This window comes from Anthonomus grandis, chromosome 22, assembly GCF_022605725.1.
Source record: "Anthonomus grandis grandis chromosome 22, icAntGran1.3, whole genome shotgun sequence".
NCBI lineage: Eukaryota > Metazoa > Arthropoda > Insecta > Coleoptera > Curculionidae > Anthonomus > Anthonomus grandis.
Genome location: NC_065567.1, coordinates 8,501,373 through 8,522,880, shown reverse-complemented (window position 1 = coordinate 8,522,880; position 21,508 = coordinate 8,501,373). Strand labels below are relative to the sequence as shown.

The 21,508-nt window shown below is 35.4% G+C and overlaps 1 protein-coding gene across 13 annotated transcripts in view; it reads right to left on the bottom strand.

The window, feature by feature from the left end:
• LOC126748994 (twitchin) overlaps window positions 1–21,508 on the bottom strand; it is a 96,018-nt gene that overhangs the window by 25,183 nt on the left and 49,327 nt on the right. For all 13 annotated transcript variants that reach the window (XM_050458581.1, XM_050458571.1, XM_050458572.1 and 10 more), the window contains 12 exons: window positions 19,543–19,890; window positions 12,754–12,918; window positions 10,757–11,956; window positions 9,871–10,479; window positions 9,489–9,791; window positions 6,802–7,083; window positions 6,101–6,573; window positions 5,864–5,999; window positions 4,673–5,560; window positions 2,443–3,024; window positions 2,081–2,383; window positions 51–1,820 (listed from right to left, as the gene is read on the bottom strand). In XM_050458581.1, coding sequence (XP_050314538.1) covers window positions 51–1,820; window positions 2,081–2,383; window positions 2,443–3,024; window positions 4,673–5,560; window positions 5,864–5,999; window positions 6,101–6,573; window positions 6,802–7,083; window positions 9,489–9,791; window positions 9,871–10,479; window positions 10,757–11,956; window positions 12,754–12,918; window positions 19,543–19,890 — 7,059 coding nt within the window. The remainder of the gene's footprint in view (window positions 1–50; window positions 1,821–2,080; window positions 2,384–2,442; window positions 3,025–4,672; window positions 5,561–5,863; window positions 6,000–6,100; window positions 6,574–6,801; window positions 7,084–9,488; window positions 9,792–9,870; window positions 10,480–10,756; window positions 11,957–12,753; window positions 12,919–19,542; window positions 19,891–21,508) is intronic.

Below are 21,508 nucleotides of genomic sequence, written 5' to 3'. Positions count from 1 at the left end.
AAGAAGTTTGGAATAAAATAAAACATCAATAAAAAAATTGCTTTGCTTACATTTCCTAGATTTTGTGACAACTGACTTTGATGCTTGACTCGGCTCTCCAGGTCCAGCAGCATTTACGGCCTTCACTCTAAATTCATATTCAACTCCTTCGTCCAAATTTGCGGCAGTTCCTTTCGTTTCAAATGGACCAGTTTCTCCAGCTTTCGTCCATTTGGGCGAGCCTTTTTCCCTTTTTTCAATGATATATCCTGTGATGGGAGATCCACCATCATTTGCTGGTGGACTCCATTTTAAGTCAACATGGTCCTTATCCCAATCAACCACTTCAGGTGTACCTGGTGCTCCAGGTTCATCGAAAGGATTTTTGGCGATAATTGTTTGTTCTGCTTCTAAAGGTTCTGATTCACCTTCCGCATTTACTGCAGAGACTCTAAATTTATATTCTTGACCTGGTTCTAAATTATTTAGATCAATCTTGGGATCTTTAGATCTACCTGCTGGAACCCAGCGACCAGTTGCGACATCAAGCTTTTCTACTTGATAATATTCTACGGGAACACCACCATCATCTTGTGGAGGATTCCACTTAAGCGTACATCCTTCTTTATGGATATTAGATATCTTGAGGGGACCTTCTGGTTTGCCTGGTACATCCAGAACCGTAATTTCAATTTTAGCTTCGTCTTTACCTGAACTGTTTTCAGCTTTAATAAAGAGTGTTCCCGTATGTTCTCTTTTGGCTACAGGAATTACTAATTTAGTTCTATAATCTTCTATATCCACATTAATATCGTCACGGTTTTCAATTCGGGCCTTATTAAGGAACCAAGTTTTTGATGGCGGAGGTTCACCTGATATTTTGACATCCAAGCGAATATGCTGTCCAGTTTTTACTATAAGATCTTTAAGGGTGCTGCGATCAATTTTTGGAGGTACGAATCTGTCTTTAGCAGTGATAGTATCAGATGGTGGCGATGGCTTACTTTCTCCTCCTTTATTCACAGCTTTTACACGGAATGAATATTTTTGACCCTCTTGTAAATCAGGAACTCTGGCCTCAGTTTTGTTTGCTGGAACTTCAACGGCCTTATGCCATTTTCCTGTAATAGGATCTTTCTTTTCGATAATATATTTTTCAATTGGGCTACCACCATCATTCTTTGGTGGTACCCATTTTAGATCAGCATGATCCTTGCTCCAGTCTTTGAGTTCAGGTTTACTAGGAGAGTCAGGTTCAGTGTAGGGATTCTTAGCTGTAATTGGTTCATCCGTAACAAGGGGTTCAGATTCGCCTTCAGAATTAATAGCTTTTACTCTGAATAAGTAATCTTTACCCTCAATCAAGCCAGTAACATCAGCATCTGGTGTTTTTGTCGTGGTTACAGGTACCCACCTACCGCTTTCAACATCCATACGTTCAACTACATAACTTGTAACCGGTTCACCACCATCATCCTCTGGTGCCTTCCATTCCAGTTTGCATCCTTCTGCTGTCATATCTGATACCTTTAGAGGTCCCTTTGGTTTAGCAGGTTTAGTCACGACACAAATTTCCACTTCTACTGTATCAACACCAGAATCATTTCTAGCAGTTACTATATATACGCCAGTATCACTGCGTTGTACTTTTTGTAATACAAAACTAGTGTGATAATCTTCATTATCAATTTTTAAACGATCTGCTGTCCTGAGAGTCTGTTCTTTGAAAGCCCATGTTACGGTTGGAGCAGGTTCACCTTTGACGTCAGCTTCGAGTCGTAGCAGTTGACCGGGCCGAAGAACCTTTTTAGTAAGATTTTTTCGATCAATCTTTGGAGCCACTAAATAAAAAAGAAACAGGTAATAAAATTGAACAGAAATGTTGATTACTTTTAGGTTTGACTTTGAACTTCAAAAATCAAAAACTTACTGCAAAATTTATTTTAAAAAGAAATTTCTTATGTTAATAAATAAAAACTTGATCAAGACTTTGCCATTTCGTTAGAAAAAAAATACATGATGAGTAAAATACCGAAAGAGCTATACATATTCATAGCACAACCTGCAGTAAAAATGCACGTGAAAAATAGTGATTACTTACAGAATCGGGGTTTGGCAATAACGGGCTTAGACGGATCGCTAGGCTCACTTGGTCCAGCTTTGTTAACAGCGACAATTCTAAATTCATATTCATGACCCTCTTCTACAGTCTCGATGCGCCCTGAAGTTTTATCACCCGAAACGTTTGCAGCATCGATCCAACCTCTTCCGGCTTTATCGTGCATTTGAATAATATATTTTTGGATTGGAGCACCACCATCACTAACTGGTGGCTTCCACGCTAATTCGACGAAATCTTTATCCCAGTTGGTCAAGTCCGGTCGGCCAGGCTTACTAGGTTCATCTATAAAATATATTTGTAAAGAAAATGGCAAATTATATAAGACGGCCGGTTTGACTTACCAAATGGATTTTTAGCAATTATCGATTTTTCTGTCTCAAGGGGTTCTGATTCTCCTTCTTTATTCACAGCTTTTACTCTAAATTTATATGGCTTGCCTTCTTGCAAACCTGTTATATTTGCCTCTGGCTCGGTACTTCTCCCACAAGGAATCCACTGGCCAGTCAAAGGATCCAATTTCTCAATTTCGTAGTGCTCGATTGGGGTACCACCATCATCTTCCGGTTTTTTCCATGTTAGCTTACAACCATGTTTGGTAACATTGGAGACATCTAAAGGTCCTTTAGGACTTCCCGGTTTTCCAAGTACAGAGATTTCAATATCTGCTTGATCTTCTCCAACTTCATTACTTGCAATAATGGTATATTTTCCTGAATGAACTCTTTGAGCCCGAAGTACAAAGAATTTTGTATTATAGTCGATATTGTCTATTTTCATAACCTCTGTAGAGGTTATTTCTTTGCCTTCGTACAACCATGTGACTTTCGGTGGAGGTTCTCCTTGAATATTTACATCTAAGCTAATGGAGAGGCCCGATTTGACCGTTAGCGGCTTCAAATTTGTGCGGTCGATAAGAGGTTTCACTAAAATAGTAAGTAATTACATTGAAAATATATGAATAATAAACTAATAAAAATTATGGTGACAACATAAAACTAAAAAAACTTTTTTTTATGATTTTTTTATGAAAAAATTTATTTTTAATGTATTAACTAGCAATATCAAATTGAAGTGACCAGTTAAAAAAGACGTATAGTGTATTACATTTCCCTCTCTCAGCGGTAAACGCAGGTCAGGAATCAGGAAATCAAAGGAGAATCTTTTTTATTTAAATTAAGGTTTCCGTATAAATTTCAGATGTATCCAACCTTGAAGGGTAACGTCTGCAAGAAGGCACTGCGGGCGTAAATCAACTTTTCCTCTCTACCTTCTCGGACCTTTATGGACCATAGAGAAAAGAAAACAAACCCTACATACTGCAAAGGCCTCTGGGTAGGGGGCAGGACAACCTGCGACCCAAGGTCAGAAACAAACTGACAAACTTTTTTCCGCGCTCAAATGCAATGTCTCCGCAAAGTTGATATACCAGTGCCAAGGGGAGCAGACAAAAGAGGGTAAGAAGCACAAGAGGTCTCACTCAGGGCCGTCAACTCCATGGTCGAGTACACAGATCACCAAACACCCCAGGAACTTTAACACTCATACTAAGAGCTAGTTCTTCGGATGACCTGCGCGTCTCTGCGAGAGACTGAAAGTGAACCTGTAAACCCTCGATCAAAAACTTGGAAGAAGCGGCAGTCCGGTCCCGGTTGAAGGTTAAACCTCAGATGAGAAGGGTCAGACGCTGGCCTACTCATTGGATTTTTACAAGAATCTGGAGATCAAGTAGTAGTCAAAATAACGAATAAGAATTGGGGACTAAAGGGCTAAACTAAGTCTAATATTAAATTGGTGAAGAGCTGCTGGTACCAAGATAAAGCGGTATACCAGAAAATGAGAAAGTGGATGAACTTGAAGAGAATCTGTTAGTCCCTTTATTGGATCGGAGGTTAAATTGGGGTGTCAAAGAGTGCCAGGCGCAAGAAGATACGAAACTGAGTTAGGAAATGACACCAAATTCACTGGATGCGACACTTGAACAGGGACAACGTGTTTATGTGGGATTATTTTTAAAAAATGAAAAGGTCTCCAGAGACCTTCTAAGGGCCATAGAAGAGAAACTGAAAGCAATTCATTAAGCAAGGCTTAAAATGATTGGTGTGCAACGAAGACTTGACCTGTCGTAACTATAGAAACTGTCCTAAACATAATTTCCAGTCCACTTAAGAAGCACTATGTTGCAGAAGATAACAAATATTTGGGAACACACTAGATCAAAGCAACTAAATACTACAAAAAAAAGTAAAAGATTGTACAGGCTAGTGCAGGAGAGCGATGGGTGAAGCACAATAAATCTATTATGGGCTAAAATGCATTCAAGAGGGAAAGCTGAATAAGCCTCAGGAAGGAAAAAGAAGATTTTCTTTTGCGTTTTTGCGCCTAAGTATTCCTTTACCCAATAAAAAACTTGGTTAGTCGTGTATGCATACTCTGTTATGTACCTAAATTTAAGGGGTTTTGTATTTTTGTCTAAAACATTTTTTTAAATAACTTTTTTAAGTAAGTAACTCTTATGTAAAGTTTACATTTTTTGATGCATTAAGGAAACATATAATATAACAATGAACTTACAATATCGCGCCTTTGCTGTATGCCAGTTGGTTTGTTCTGATGGTTCAGATTGACCCGCCTTATTAATAGCACGAACTCGGAATTTGTATTGGTTTCCTTCTTCTAATTTTCCAACTTGACCTTGACATTGTGGACCAACTTCAGCTACTTTTACAAACTGGCCTGTAAATTTGTCCATTGCTTCAATAACATATCCAGTAATTGGAGTACCCCCATCTCTAACAGGTTTTTCCCATTTTAATTTAACTGAATGTTCATCCCAATCTACAATTTCAGGTAGTCCTGGTGGTGCTGAGACGTCATATGGATTCTTGGCGAGAGTGGCAGTATCAGTTTCTAAGGGCTCAGATTCACCTTCTTCGTTTATAGCCTTTACTCTAAAGTTGTACTTCTTATTAGGCTCAAGGCCCGTAATCTCATGATCCGTTTTGTCAGCATCAACAAATCCTGCTGGAACCCATCTTCCTGTTTGGGTATCCTGTTTCTCTACTACGTAACCAGTGATCGGCAAACCACCATCATCTTTAGGCTTGCCCCATTTCAATTTACAGCCCTCTTTATGAACATCGCTTACTTCTAGTGGCCCTTCTGGTTTTCCGGGCTTATCAAGTATCTCGACTTCAACAGACGCTTCATCAAAACCGGAGTCATTTTCGGCTCTAAGAGTGTATGTGCCTGTATCTTTTCGTTTAGTATCTGTTAGTGAAAGTTTTGTATTATAATCCTCATTTTCAATTTTACAGGTTGGCCCATTTTCTAAAGGCTTTAGGGCAAGACTCCAAGTACATTTTGGTGGAGGTTCGCCCCTTACATCTACATCAAACTTCACAAGCTGACCTGCACGCACTTTCACGGTATGCATTTTCTCTCTATTAATAAGGGGACGCACTGAAAAATAGCAATAAATAACAAATTATTATTTGATTAATATAGAATATTAACTTAAAAAATATTTAGCGTAGCAATACGATTTTAAAATATTAATTTTGAAAGAATATTAAAATATCTATCTCACATGTTGGTCATTTATGATAAATAATTTAAACAACAACATATATTTAGGGTATGCATTAATAATATACAATCAGTTGAATTTAGATATTGTTATAAATAAAATTAAGTATGTATAACTAGTTCATTACAAAGAATTATTACATGAGATTATAGGTGAAATAATTAACTAAAACTTACTGTGTCTCGCCTTAGCAACATGTTGTGGGGTAGCATCAGAAGGTTCTCCTGGGCCTGCCTTATTAACAGCCCTTACACGGAATTGATATGTGTTTCCTTCCTTTAGACCAGGTACTCTTGCTTCGCATGATGGGGACTAGATACCATATTTTTAATTTTAATAATCAATTATCGTTAGTGAAAATAATAACTACTACTATGAATAACATATTAATTATTTTTAAAGTAAATACTTACATCGGTACTCAGTATCTCATCCCAAGAAGTAGAGAATTTTTCTTTTTTTTCAATTACGTATCCAATGATTGGTGCACCACCGGTGCTCTTTGGAGCAACCCATTTAAGGTCAACGTGATCAGCATCCCAATCCTCAATTACTGGGGTTCCAGGTTTTCCAGGAATATCATATGGGTTCTTTGCGATAATAGACCCATCAGTCTCAAGAGGTTCTGATTCACCTTCATCATTAACAGCTTTTACTCTAAAATCATATTCATGACCTTCCTGGAGACCCTTGACATCCATTTCAGTGTCATTTGGTCCAGTGCGGCCGACTGTGATCCACCTGCCCGTCGCCTTATCTAGTTTCTCTACTACATATCCAGTTACTGGCTTACCCCCATCATCTTCGGGCTTTTGCCATTTCAATTTGCAACCTCCCTTTGTTACGTCAGTTACTTCTAGCGGGCCCTTTGGTTTACCTGGGGCAGCTACAAATTTTAAGTGAATATTTGAAAGATATTCTATGATTTATTATTATAATTTATTAAGCACTCTCAATCCAATTAACATTTAAAATGATTAACATAAAATAATTCCACGATACTTAAAAAACATGTATATTCACGTTTCCGGTTCATTTATTTTAATATAAAGATTTGTGATAGCAAAATTAGCCATACTTGTTACATGTGCGTCATTAATAAGATACTACTTACAAAGAACGGTTACTTCAACTTCTGCTTCATCTTGTCCGTGTTCATTAACCGCTTTAATTTTGTATAATCCGGTATTTTTGCGTATTGAATTTGTAATGTTTAACTTTGTGTTATAATCTACGTTGATAATCTCTATATTCCCCTCAGATTTGACTTCTTTTTCATTTTGATACCAGCTGCATGTTGGTGGCGGCTCACCTCTTACGTCTATGTCATACTTAATTGGCTTACCAGCACGTACTATAATAGGTTTAAGGTTTGTCCGGTCGATCCTTGGTTTAACTAAAAATTTAACAAATCTATTAAAATTTTTTTAACCGTTGCAAGAAAACTTGTATGTAGTATATGTAGGCTACTTTCTCCCAGAACTAAAAAAGTTTCTCTTAACAATTGAAAACTTAAATTGTATAACCCAAAACTAGGATACTTGTATTGGTTAAAGGAATATAAATGGGCAGTTTAAAGATAGAAAAAAGCAAAGCTTTTGTTAATGAGATGATGGTTTAGAAATATCACCGCAATAATAAATGTATTTATTTGCGCAGAAATATTTTGACAATTGTAACATATATATAATCTTTTCCTTTTTGAAGTAGTTTCAATTCTAAGTTATCCGAATAATAACCAGTAAGTTGTATGTTCTGCTTCAAAGACAACATGATAAATATAGTTAATTTGCCACTCCCTCGAGCAGTCATAGGAGCTCGCAGCTGCGAAGGAGTCTATACTGATTTCGTCTGGTCCTCTACTTGTAAGAGCTTGCCTTAATTGCCAGGCCAAGTGGTTGAAACCACAATAAAACTCCTCCCATATTAAGGTGCAACAGCATAAGCCAATGATTGCGTGTCTAAGAACGCGACTCTTTCGTGAAACAGAAAAAAAGGATGAGGTCCGAGACGGCTACGGCAGAAACTCTGAACAGTAGAGACAAGACAAGAGACCGCGCTCACAAACCATCTGAGAAAGTCGATAGGAAAGCTTTCGTTAGTTCAACGCTAATGGAGGAGCTAGATAAGAAGACCATTGAATCCACCTCCCACAACTCTCTAAAAGCCACCTTTTCGACGTGGTCCTCCAGACGCGAGATCTAGGGAAGTCAACAGAATCAGCCCTCTGCTCCACAGTGATCTGGTGATTAGAAAGGTCGAAGGCTCTTTGTAGCCAAGTAAGTACCGCAGTGTAACCCTCAATAGCAAACTAAAATGGAACTCTCACATTATAAAGCAGAAAGCATACATAAATCTCTCACGAACAGTGCAGCAGCATAATAGGCAAGACTTAGGGCTTCTTCTTGAAGTTAGTTATATGGATCTACACTGCTTTTATAAAATATATATTAATGTGCGGTGCTATTGTTTGAGGCCATAAAGTAGATCAGGTCACAATTCGTCGAAAACTAGACCACGTTCCCAAAATGGCTTGCTTTAACATAACGGGAGCAATGAGAACCATATCAACCAGTGCTTTGGAAGTTATGCTGTTTCTAACGCCCTTAGACATATATATCAAGGAGGTTGCCCTACCCACAATGATGCGCTTTCGCTCCACTGAAATAAACGTGGGGATAGACCTACGAAGAGCTCGCCTGGAGCTTCTACTTGAGGTTCGAGTTGACTCTCCCTTGCCAATCTTTGCATTCAACAGAACAAATAATCAGTAGCAACGTTACTGGAAATCGGGTCGGTCACACGCTTACCAAGAGGACGTCGCTCTTTAACCAGTAGGGTTGGAGCCCTTGGTGGGTTTGACTATGGCAAACATCAACGAACTAATAAAATTATACTCTCATACGCTTTTTAAGAAGCAGTGGGAATATACTCAAGGCTGCAATTTGTACAAAAAGCTTCTCAGCTACCCGGACAAACTATAGACAATCCGCGAATTGTCTGTAACTAAAGGGAAGCTACGTCTTAAAACAGGCATCCTTACTGGTTACTGTCAATGATATGGCCACCTTTTCAAAATGAAACTCAGCAGGAGTTCAATATGTAGGGCACGCAACCATGAAGACACGATATCGGAGCATACTTTACGTTTACCCTGCCCTCTTATTGATATGCAGCAGAATTATCGGCGTATCTCACTCATCCCTTGAAAAGATCACGGGATCCCTTGACAACGTTGTCGTTATCGTTGATTCGTTGTGCTAGATGACGAGCGGAGAAAAAGCTTACCTACTTCTTTAGCAGAGGCGCACAATGGGTCTGATGAAGCCTAATGGTGTACCGTACGACTCGACTTAACAACTACAGATAGTAGTATATAGTACAAATACAATTTGCTTTTAAAAATGGCTGATTTATCTGAACAGTTTTCAGCAATGGAGGAAAACAACAGGTATCTAAAATGGGGCAAAAACCCTAATATTTAAATTTTTTTAGCGAACTTCGGAAACTGCACCAGTTACTTAACATGTTAGAAATCCATTTGAATTACATAGAACACGATTTTTGTTGGGTATGTCTAATAGCTATATTTGCTGTCTCTTCAGCTGAAATGATGTAGTCGTAAAATTGGTAATCAACAAGTAAATCATATTATAATTAATACTGAATATAAAGTCATTTAATTATTGCTGATAATAAAATTTATCTTGTTGGATGTAAATATAAATGTAATAAATAAATATAAATAATAAATAAATATAAATTGATAATAAGTTCTTAATTTATTAAGGAAGGACTTACGCGATCTATGCTTAATAATTTGCATTTGTGAAGCATCTGATGGCACACCAGGTCCAGCTTTATTAACTGCTTTTACTCGAAACTGGTACTCTCCCCTTTCCTTAAGATCTTCTACTCGAGCTTGTAATTGATCGCCTGGAACTTCACAAGCTTTTTCCCAATCGGGTTTATAGCGATCTTTTTTCTCAATAATGTATTTTTCGATTGGAGATCCTCCGTCACTTGCTGGTGGTGTCCACTTAAGATCTACGCCTTTGTTGTCATAGTCAACTATTTCTGGAACGCCTGGCTTGCCTGGCTCATCTAAAAAATGATTTTGGGCATTATATTTCATAGTTGTATAACTCATTAAATTTAATAACTACTATTTTTCAAATCTTACCAAATGGATTTTTAGCCAAGGTGGGTTTCTCAGAAACTAGTGGCTCCGAGTCTCCCTCATTATTTACTGCAGTAACTCTAAATTTATACTCCGAACCTGGGTTAAGGCCGGTAACTTCAAATTCACCTTTTCCGTCAGGTGATAATTTGTCAGCCGGCACTCTACCACATCTAACCCATTTGCCAGTCGCCATATCCATCTTTTCAATTTCATATTCTTTTACTGGACTTCCGCCATCATCTTCAGGTTTCTTCCAGCTAACTTTAGCCTTTTCAGCTGTAACATCGCTTACAACCAAGGGTCCTTTAGGAGAATCAGGCTTACTTAAAACGGTTAGTTCAACTGTTTCTTGGTCTTTGCCGTTAATATTCTCGATAATAAGAGTATACTTTCCAGTATCTTTTCTAACAGCGTTTAAAAGAGTAAAATCTGTGTGATAGTCAGCATTTTCGATTTTAATACGCTCAGTATTAGTCAGTGGAATGTTATCACGCCAGACCCACTTAACTTCCGGTGGAGGCTCACCCATAAAATCAACCGCCCACTTGTGGGTTCTTCCGGCTTTTATGGTAACTGATTTTATTGTTTCTCTATCGATTCGGGGCTTTACTGCAAAAAGAAATAAAAAAATTATCGGAAGAGCTTAAACTCAGAAAGTATAAAAAGTATGCCGTAGTACACATATTTATAAAAAATATGTAAGAAACGTCCCAATTTCCAAAATATATAAAAAAATACGCAATAACCTGCAAAAAAATATCAATAATATCCTGTTCTTCAAAATTATACCTTACGCAAAAAGTGTTATTAATAAAAATATCATTAATAAACAATATAGATTTAAAATGTGTATTAATACAAGTTAGTTCAAACAAAAATATCTTACAGTTCTTATGCTTGCAGAGGTGGTTATCTGTTGGTTCAGAAGGCTCACTGGATCCAGCCTTGTTATGTGCTCGTACTTTGAACTGATAAACTAGATTTTCCTTTAATCCTTCTACTAATACTGTGGGATTTGCATCAGGGGTCTTTGCCACTTCCTTCCAATCTGGGGAAAACTTATCTTTCATTTCAACTGTATAATGTGTAATTGGTCTTCCTCCGTCATTTTCAGGTTTATTCCATTTTAAGGTAACACTCTTATTGTCGTAGTCAATAATTTCCGGTTTAGAAGGCGCACCAGGTTCATCATAGGGATTTTTTGCAAGGATAAAATCTGAAGTTTCTAGAGGTTCAGATTCACCTTCCTTGTTCTTTGCTCTAACTCTAAACTTGTATTTCTTTTTGGGAGTGAGATTTTTGAATGTAAATTTATTACTTTCAGGGCCAACTTCACCGGCAGATACCCAACGACCAGTATCCATATCCATTTTTTCAAGAACGTATCCAGTTAGCTCGGTACCACCAGCATCTTGCGGTCTTTGCCACTTTACTGTTATGTGGTCTGCACGTATTTCTTCTGGCTCAAGCGGTCCCTTTGGTGGAGTAGGTTTATCTAAGACAATTACTTCAGCAGATCCTTCACATACACCCGATGTGTTACTAAGGACTAAGCGATATTTGCCACTATCAATACGAGTTGCTCTTCTGACAGTTAATATAGTATTTTTTTCGTATCCGTCAATGGTAATACGTTCTTCTGCATCTGGTTTTATTTCTTTTGTATCTAAAAACCACTGAACTGTTGGTTCCGGCTCACCACCATATTTAATATCATATTTAATAGTTTGTCCTTTTTTAATTATAATGCTCTTCAGATCATCACCAATAATAAATGGTTTAACAAAACGACATTTAGCTATAATAGGTTTAGTTGTATCACTCGGTTCACCAGGCCCGGCTTTATTTACAGCGCGCACCCTAAATTCATACTGCTTGTTTTCCTCAAGTCCTGGCACAGTACCGGAGAATTTATCTCCATCTACTTCAATACCTTTAGACCAATCTTTTCCAAATTTTTCCTTAACTTCAATAATATAACTTGTAATAGGGGCACCGCCGTCGTTCTCTGGAGCTTTCCATGTTAGGTCAGCGTGGTCTTTATCCCAGTCAACCACTTCAACGTTATTTGGTTTTCCTGGTTCATCTAGGAAAAATATACAAAAAATTAGTATTAATAATAAGAATGAAATTATAGCTATATTTTAGATCTTTTTGCTTTACTTGATAAAAAAAGGGTTTTGGTATATCATCGTCTAGAGTTATCAAAAGGAACCAATTCAGAATGCAAAAATATATATCACAAATATTTATGTTTTATAATATCGAATGAGGCAAAAATCCCAGATAGAAGCCTCATCTATCCTTTGAAATGAAATGCCTAATTAACGCTTGGTATGGCATCAAATCAAAATCGCCTAAGACCAAATGAGTTTAATTATTTTATTAAATCATTGAAATGGCAGTATGATTAAGTTAACGAATTGCATTTTTTTTCTTAACTTTGGTCCTTAAATGTTAAAACTCGTCAGATATACTCCAACTTTGATTTAATAATTTCATTTGGGAATTTAAAAATCTTAAAATATACTTTTATTTTAAATAAGAAAAAGTTTTTTTTTATTTGCGATAAGATATATATTTTTATTTAAAAAATCCCAAAAATAACAAAGAATAAACTTCATGTTTTTAATAAGCGACTTTTTGTGGATCCGTCTATTAATCACTCAATGATGAAAAACTTTCCAAATCGCATAAATTAGTTATTGTTATCTTAATGCTATTATTATGGCTTGTCAGGTAGGATATCTTTGTTTTTTGTCTATAAAAATTTTATTAATGCATATGTAACAATATTTCCCTAAATTTATACGAAATTCCCTGTTCTGCCTAAGTTATCTACATAATAATATTTAAATTTTCCCATACTAAAACAAATCTTACCCCAAGGGTCTTTGGCAAGCACAGGTTTACCAAATAGAGCTGGCTCACTAGAGCCTATTTTATTTACGGCTCTTATTCTAAATTTGTATTGTTTTTTCGGTATTAAATCCTCAACCTTAAATTTAGTTTCGCCTGGTTTTGCTTCTCCAACCGCGTCCCAACCAGCTGAAAAAAAAGTAACAATTATTATTTAAAATTTTTACCAAAAAATTTGTAAGAGTATTTGAGTAAGTCTATACTCAAAGTTTTAGACATACAATTTGTACTTCATTTATTACTCAATTATTCTTATCTTAAGTATTGAATTATTATAGACATCAAAATAAATGATTCACTTAAGAACTATTAGACGTTTGGAAAAGACAAAGAGAATTTGGCTTAGGCATTACTTTTATAAATTTAAGCCCATGATATTGTAAAATTGCCTATTTTTTATATTAAATATCCGTCAATTTTGGCTTAAAATTATTTTATTTTTTATAAATATAAATTCTGTAATGTTTTATATCTTGAGTCTAAACTACGATCCTATAACGTGATTTTTCACAGAAACTTATGAAATATATTTCGGACTGAGCGTGGCGAAAACACCATGTCTCTCCAGCCGGGTACAGACGATTTTTATTTTAAGAATATTAAAAAATAACAAAAATATATTTAACCCCGTTGGTTCTAGACTAAAGTCCACTCAGGCGGAAGGGACAGGAGTATAAAAAAATATCTGTTAGAGCAATATATGCATTATGTTTGCATTTCTTGATCAGATGTTTTTAACTGAACGTTGGCACGGTGTCTCAATTTAAACTTAAAAAAACTTTAAGGCTTTTGCTTTATGTTGATAAAGCAAAAGTAACGTGAGATATATGTATCTAATTATGCAATTGCAGATTTCGCACTTTGCATTTAATGCAGTATTAAGAAAAGATCTTTCTCTGCAGTCGGTAATTAATAAAGGCGCAAAAATTTTAAATTAAATGAACATTGACGATAGCAGCCTAACCAAATATTAAGACTGCTTGCGAAAGAAAAATGTAAAACAATTTTAAGTATATGGCCTATGATTCTTCCCAGAAAATATATCAGAAGTTCTTAAAGAGTATCAATGACATAATAGACAGATAGTATAGTATACCAACAGAAATAGCACGTCATCAAAACGACTTACAGGATACAAACAGATTATTTTTAAATATTTTACCTTCAATCAATTCATTCAAAACCTAATAGCCTCGACTTGATGAAGCAAATGCTTGCTTTGTGTAAAGATTAAGTTAGCATGGTAAAGCAATTCACAATTAATGACACAACAATGAACTTAAATCAAGCTTAATAGTGACTGGTGATAATACTAAATGTAATTTAATTTAAATAAGAAGACTATTGAGACATACAATGAAAATCCTGAAACGTAATTTGATCAAGTATTATATATCAGAGTAGGTTTATCAGACATAATCTGCTAAAGGTAGCAAGGAATGGGCTTTCAGCATTGAAAAGGTTCAGAACATCTTTCTTTCAAATAGCGTTTTCGAAATAAAAAAATAATCATCCTTGCAGAAAAAAGCTTATTTTGTCTATGTACAGGATTGAACTATTAACGATAATAGAATATTTCTAAACCTACGAAATTAATGTAAAAACCTCTCTAGTGCTTGTTTTTTTTGCTTACATTCGATGTATTGATACAAGGTTGCAGGAGGATCTCGGATCAATTTGGAAATTTATTTATGATGCTATCAAGTTCTCTATGTTACAGGAGAAGACTGCTTCTAATGGTCAGCATATTGCCAATTTGTTTTAGAAATATTTTCGCACTGTCTATATTGATAGTCATGATTGACTATACATCGTAGAACATAACATGTTTAGTAATAATAAAAGAAGATATATACAATGAGATAGTTAAACTTTCCAATAAGTTGGCTTTGATATATGATGGACTGTCTAAATATTGTTTGAGGCGATGCATCTGTGCGATTGCTTTGCCTCTCTATGTTCTCTTCAATACATTATCAAAAATATCAGAGTTTCCGAATATGTAGAAGGTGAGCTATATTGTTCCAATTTTTAATAACGGAAAAAGAAAAAAATAACGGATAAAGAAAATATAGAGAATTCTCGTGGTGTGTTTATGCATATGCTGTCTTCAATTCACAAATATTGGACTTATTTATTAGTAAACCATTAAATTGGTCATGTAGGGGTTTGATATCGAATGTCCAACATGGTTTTTTCCGATATAGACTAACACTTACTATTCTGAAGAGTTTCCAGTAAGATGTTGTGCGGATCATGAAGGGGCGCAATCAAGATGACTCGCTCTACACTTTATTTTCCGAAGGCCTTTAATCGAATTGATCATGGGATCCTTTTGCAGAAGATAGATTTTCATTGCCAGCTCTTTCAGTTTGTAGTTGCAATTTATTGATGATTTAAAGTTTTGGCTGTTGATAAATCATTCGATCAGGGCGTCCTACAGCAGGATCTAAACCGTTTGCTTATATTGTGTAAATATAATAAGTTAGAACTTAATGTCAAAAAATGCATGTTTATTAGTTTTACACGCAACGGCATTAGGCACAATTCTGTAAGAGTATTTTAATAACAATAAGCCTTTCGACTATGTGACCAGTGTCAAGGATCTTAGGATCTTATACATTAGTAATGTATTTGTAAGAGGTTTAAAAATATTGGGTTTTGTTTTAAGATATTTTCAGCATTTCTCTTTGAGTTCTTTGAGAATGTTCACAATTTTGGTAAGATTATTTATGGAATATTGTTTAGTTGTTTGGTTACCATATTTTCAAATATACTCTGACTCTTTGAAAGATGTACAGCTTACATTTTTTAAAAGGTATGCGCATTTAATAGTGGGACCAGAGTTTTAGATAATTATTATAGTACCATAAAACAACAATTAAATTTACCTCCTCGTTGTTCATAGAAGAAACCACAGCATATTATTTTTATTTAAGCTTCTGAATGATATATTGATTGTAAATTGGTGAATTGTATTGTTGATTTTGTAGCTTAATACAGAACATAGCAGTTCGTATTCCCTTTCATAGGACATCTTATGTCAGTAATCCTCCTATAGATAGAAATTTGTCACTTTCAAATAATGAACGGCGAACGTCGCGTGTAGGGTACCAACTTTTCGGAGGCCCCAAAAAAGATATAAAAAAATTCCGGTGGCAAAAAAAAATTCGGACCTTCTACATATTCTGATTTTTTATATTTTACGATTTATAATAAAACACGTTATCGAAATACCGGGTTTGAACTAAACTAAATGAATTGTGTTTTTAAACATATAAATTAAATTCTCATTTATATTATAATGCAAAAATGTTTACAGATTACTGGTTACTTTTAAGTACAAAATGGTCATAGAAATCAGATGTTTGGAGAGCAGAAAAAAAAACTAAAAGCTACAGTAAGCAAAGAGATGTCGCAAATGAACGACTGCTTCGAAAAATATCTCAAGCAATCAGACAATACACAACCACAAGCTAAGGCTTATGTAGAAGACGAGAAACGTAATAATAATAATAATAAAAAAAGACAGGACTAAATTCCTTACATTTATTATTACCAACTCAAAAAGAATTTTAAAGTGATGAGCTTGACACATCAGACGAAGTAAAAATTCCCGATACTTTTTCTTTCTCAAAACTAACCAGTTAATATTCACAACCTGTGCTCCATGTGGAAAACAAGAAAGACTCTAAAACTAAGAGGACGGACATAAACTTCATTATTCATCAATCATCAAATTTAAGAACCAACAATTCACCAACTCAAAAAGAAACAAAAATTGAGGTGTTAAACACATCATATGAAGTCGAAACTCCAGATGCCTTTTTTCAATATAACCCAGTTCATCTAAATGCAAAATTTTAAGATCCAGAATTATGAGAAAATTGCATTAGCAAAGCTTTGCATGAAATTCTGGCGCGAAATGACCCGCATCACATTATAGATATCTTTTTTACTATAAATGCCGGTATTTTTTGCTATAAGTGCAGCGACAGTGGCTGCTATACTCGATTTCTAAAGATTCTGTCTTTTGTTTCTGCTGTAAGTTCAACAACCAAATAAATCCAAGAAATCTTTTCTTTTATCAGCTGGCGGACAATATGAGCGAAGTAATATAGCTGCTACTTTAGCGAGCAATGAAAACAGCAAATTTCATCTCGCCAGTTTTTAAGAGTGGAAGAACATTCATAATGAAATAATTAACTTTTTAGTTCTATTGTACGGAGTGAAACTGTTGCCGCTGCTAAAGCTGCAAAGTATTATTCAATAATTATTAACTGCACGCCAGATAGTAATGAAGAAGAAATAACAATTGTTGACACCAGATTTGTTTTATTAGAATGTGATAAATATCAAAGAACATTTTCTAAGCTTTCTATCTTTAGATAAAACCACTGGCGTTAGTATACATAAAGCTATTATTAATGAATTAGAAGAACTAGGTCTGTCGGTTTCAAATTTACGAGGACAATGTTATGACAATGGCAGTAATATGAAAGGCAAAAATAAAGGTGTGCAACACAAAGACGTCAACCCGAGAACTTTTTTTGTGCCATGTTGTTCGCATTTATTGAAACTTGTCAACTCTGCTGCTAATTGAAGCTCTATATAATTTTGTGTTTGCACCGACGCAAAGTTGGTCACATTTGTCAAGCTATGTATCTAGTATGACTTTGAAATCCCTCAGCTCTACAAGATGGGAAAGTCGTAGATGCTTTAACTTGACATCTTCGGTATCAACTGAGCAATGTATACGAGGCTTTAATTGAATAAGCTGACGAAAAAGTTCAAATGATAAGGCTTTACGAAGATAAAGTGGAGCTCCCACAACAGAAATTTGCAGCTATGAGTTTGTTGTAGAACTGATAGTGATATTTTCAACATTTTGTTCGATATTAGCAGTAAACTTCTCCACTCGAGAGATCTAAATCTTCAAGCGCGTACTGAGCAGTTTTTTATCACTAAAACTTTTTTAGAAAAAATGCGATCTGATATTGATTTTGAACAAATAATCAATGATGTAAAAACTGTCAATGAGGATTTCGGCATTACCGCTGATTTTCAGTCGTCAGGCGCAGGGAAAAGAATATGACAAAAAACAATAACAGTTTTATTGTTATTGATATACATATTGTTATGAAAATGTAAATGCGGTAATTATTCTCATAGTTTTTTTCATTTTGATCGTAAGATATTGAAGCTACTGATTTGTGTGATGAACTACAAACGATTACATGATGAGTGCGTAGGACACCAACTTTTCTCGAACCGGTCCTGCTTACAAGTAACCGTTAGGGCTTCCTGTATATATTAAATAAATAAATAAACAATCATTTACGCTCCATCGCTTTATTAGGTATTTTGCAAAGACAAACAAAATTATCTTACACATTACATTGAATGTAATCTTTAAGTTTTTGTTATGTTTTGTTAAGTGATTTTATGAAGATTTAGATTAATTCATATATTTAAAACGCTATTAAATGACCTGTTATCGATATTTTACTTTGTTTTATTGCCCTAATTTTTCTTTTATTGTTTATTAAAAAAAAGTAATCTGTTGTAATCTTTTACTGCTATGTCAAGCGAGACACTAAGGCAATGCATGTAGCATGTGCGACTTGTAACTGACGTCACACGCATGATAAGTCATATATACTTGGCGCACCTGCTGGCTGTTACTCGAACTATTCGGATCGGGAGAAACGTTAATCATTTCTAAGTTTGATAAGATTAGGGCAGTTATTGTTGCGTTTCTTGCTGATTTCTAATTGTATACATATAAGATCAGTGCTTGCTAGTGTTTTATATTTCTTTCAATATCGTTGGGTTATAGATTTAAAATATGATTTTGTTGTTTGCGGATGTCCGAAATAGATTTTGTTGTTCATTCGGGTTAGAATTATTCAAAAATGCCACTCAAAAACTTTTTATACTTATTGCAATATTGGAAAAAAAAATATCGTGACCGAAATATTGAGCGTATGATTTCTAAAACACTAATATTTAAATGTGCAATTCTTACGCCAAAAAACGAGAATTGTAGTAGCATTGAGTACCCGAGAGTAACATACCTTCAAATATTGTCTACAAAACATGAGCGTTTTTTTGTTTTAACATGATTTGGCGTCAAAATTCGACGGTATTTTAAGTAAAAGGGCTCATATCGAAACATGACAGGCCTTTAAAAAGAAATAACAACCAAAACTATATAAACTACCAAAATCTTCAACGGCAGATATCTCTAATTCTTTTTTAAAGAGGGTGTACGGATTTTAAAAATGGTTATTTAGTCCATTATTTTCGAAAAAATGTCTATTATTCCATCACCTGGGTAATACATTTATATTCACAAATACAACAACTATTTTTGAATACTGTTTCAGATAAATTTAAACCTTCTGCCACATTAATCTACTTTCAACTAGTTTACACTGCTAAAATACCTAAACTTATTGTTGATGGAAACTGTAAAACAGAAACAATCATGAATGAAAATCACAGTAATATTAATTACTTTTCAGAGTGTCGCCACAGCAGTAACCATGTTAGGCGGTTAAGTAATATTAGTTATATTGTTTTTTATCTTAAAAATAAAGATAGAGTATTTATAGTACATAACAAAAAGAAGAGGTTTTAGCTAAGGGTTTTAGATTCTCAAAGTTTAATAATTAATTTAACTGTAATCTAAGTAACTATTTAACTAATAAGCTAATAACCTGTTTTTTAGATATCTTAGAAAATACTTGCCTTTAAGACTTAAATCCTGCCTCTCGATAACATATTTTAACAAAGGAGAACCACCGTCATCCTCAGGTGCCTTCCATGAAACGAGGCAATGCGTTTGGAAAATGTCAGTGACGTTGACACCTTGAGGTGGTGAAGGGACATCTTGCATAATAATTTTAACATCTTTTACGTCTTCACCTTGCCCATTAGACAGTTTTATTTGATATGGACCAGACTGGTCTCTGGAAGGTTTTTTTATCTTGAAGGTGACTTTATCATCACCAATGATAACGTCAACGTCTTTGGGTGATAGTATTTTTCCATCCTTAATAAGCTTGGCTTCTAGAGGAGTTTGCCTTGTACCTTCGACTATAAAAAAATATAGATTTATATACATCTTAAGAATATACAGGGTGTTTCAGAACTATGGGATCAAACTTCTAGGGGTTGTTCAGTGCAACAGTAGAATCCATTTGAGTATAGGAACACATGTCCGAAAATTTAGTGACGCCACTACGGTCCTAAGACGTGTTTAAATTTAGAAAAAATATTAATTACCTAAATAGGATCTGATGCATTTAATTTTACCTTTTGTATATGATACCATTACAACAATTGTTCAAAATGTCTTCCTCCAACCTCAATACACCGATTTAAACATCGCACATGATTTCGGCGGACTACACTAAAAATTTGATCCTCGTTTTGAATGATTTCAAATGCTGCTGTTATTCGTCCAATTAAGTCTTGCTCTGATTCTACTGGAGTTTCATAGACCAAGGACTTTACATGTCCCCACAAGAAAAAATCGAGCGACGTTAAATCGGGTGACCTAGGAGGCCAAGAAACTGCTCCACCTCTGGCAATCCAACGGTGCCCAAACCGCTGAGCCAAATACTCGCGTACTTATACAGCAAAGTGAGCCGGCGCTCCATCATGCTGAAACTACCTTTGCTGTCTAACGTTTAGTGGAACATTTTCAAGGAGTTCTGGGAGAACTTCCTTCAAGAAAGGCAGATAAATAGGTCCTGTTAACCGTTCCGGTAGAAGGTATGGCCCAATTAAATAATCATCAACAATGCCTGCCCATACGTTGACAGACCAACGATTCTGATGTTTTCTTGGAAAAATTGCATAAGGATTTTCTTCGTCCCAAACATAGCTATTCCTACTAATAAATATACCGTCTCTTGTGAAAGAGGCTTCATCGGTCCACATAACATATCGTAAAGCATTTAGTTGTGCAATGATGTGATCCAGAAGCCATCGACAAAATTGAACTCTAGGATGATAATCGGCTGCAGTCATACCTTGAACTTTCTGGAAATGGTAAGGATGGAGTTGTTGCTCGTGTAGTACCCGCCAGACAGAAGCGTTACTTGTATTCATATTCTTAGCGACGTCACGTGTGCTATTTGATGGTTCATTGGCAACTCGCTGAAGCACCTCTTCTTGAAATTCGACCGTTCTTACGGTTTGAGCAACACCAGTATCATGCATCTTGGTCTTAAACATGCCTGTCTCAGCGAGCCGCCGATGAACCGCAATAAACTTTTTGTATCGAGGATGCTGTCGTTCGGGATAACGTTCATGATACAACCGCGCTGCTGCTCGTGCATTGCAGTTTGTTGCTCCGTATGCCAAATGCATATCCGCCAATTCTTGATTGGTAAAGTTTTCTATTAGTAATAAATGTTTAAAAATTGTAAGCTATAAAATTTTTAAACATGACATTGAGAATTGACATTGATAAGTGTTGATTTTAAACAATTGTTGTTATGGTATCATGTACAAAACGTAAAAATAAATGCAGCAGATGCTATTTAGGTAATTAATGTTTTTTATAAATTTTAACGCGTCTTAGGGCCGTAGTGGCGTAGTGACGCATTTCCGGACATGGGTTCCTATACTCAAATGGATTCTTCTGTTGCACTGAACAACCCCCAGAAGTTTGATCCCATAGTTCTGAAACACCATGTATAGTTAT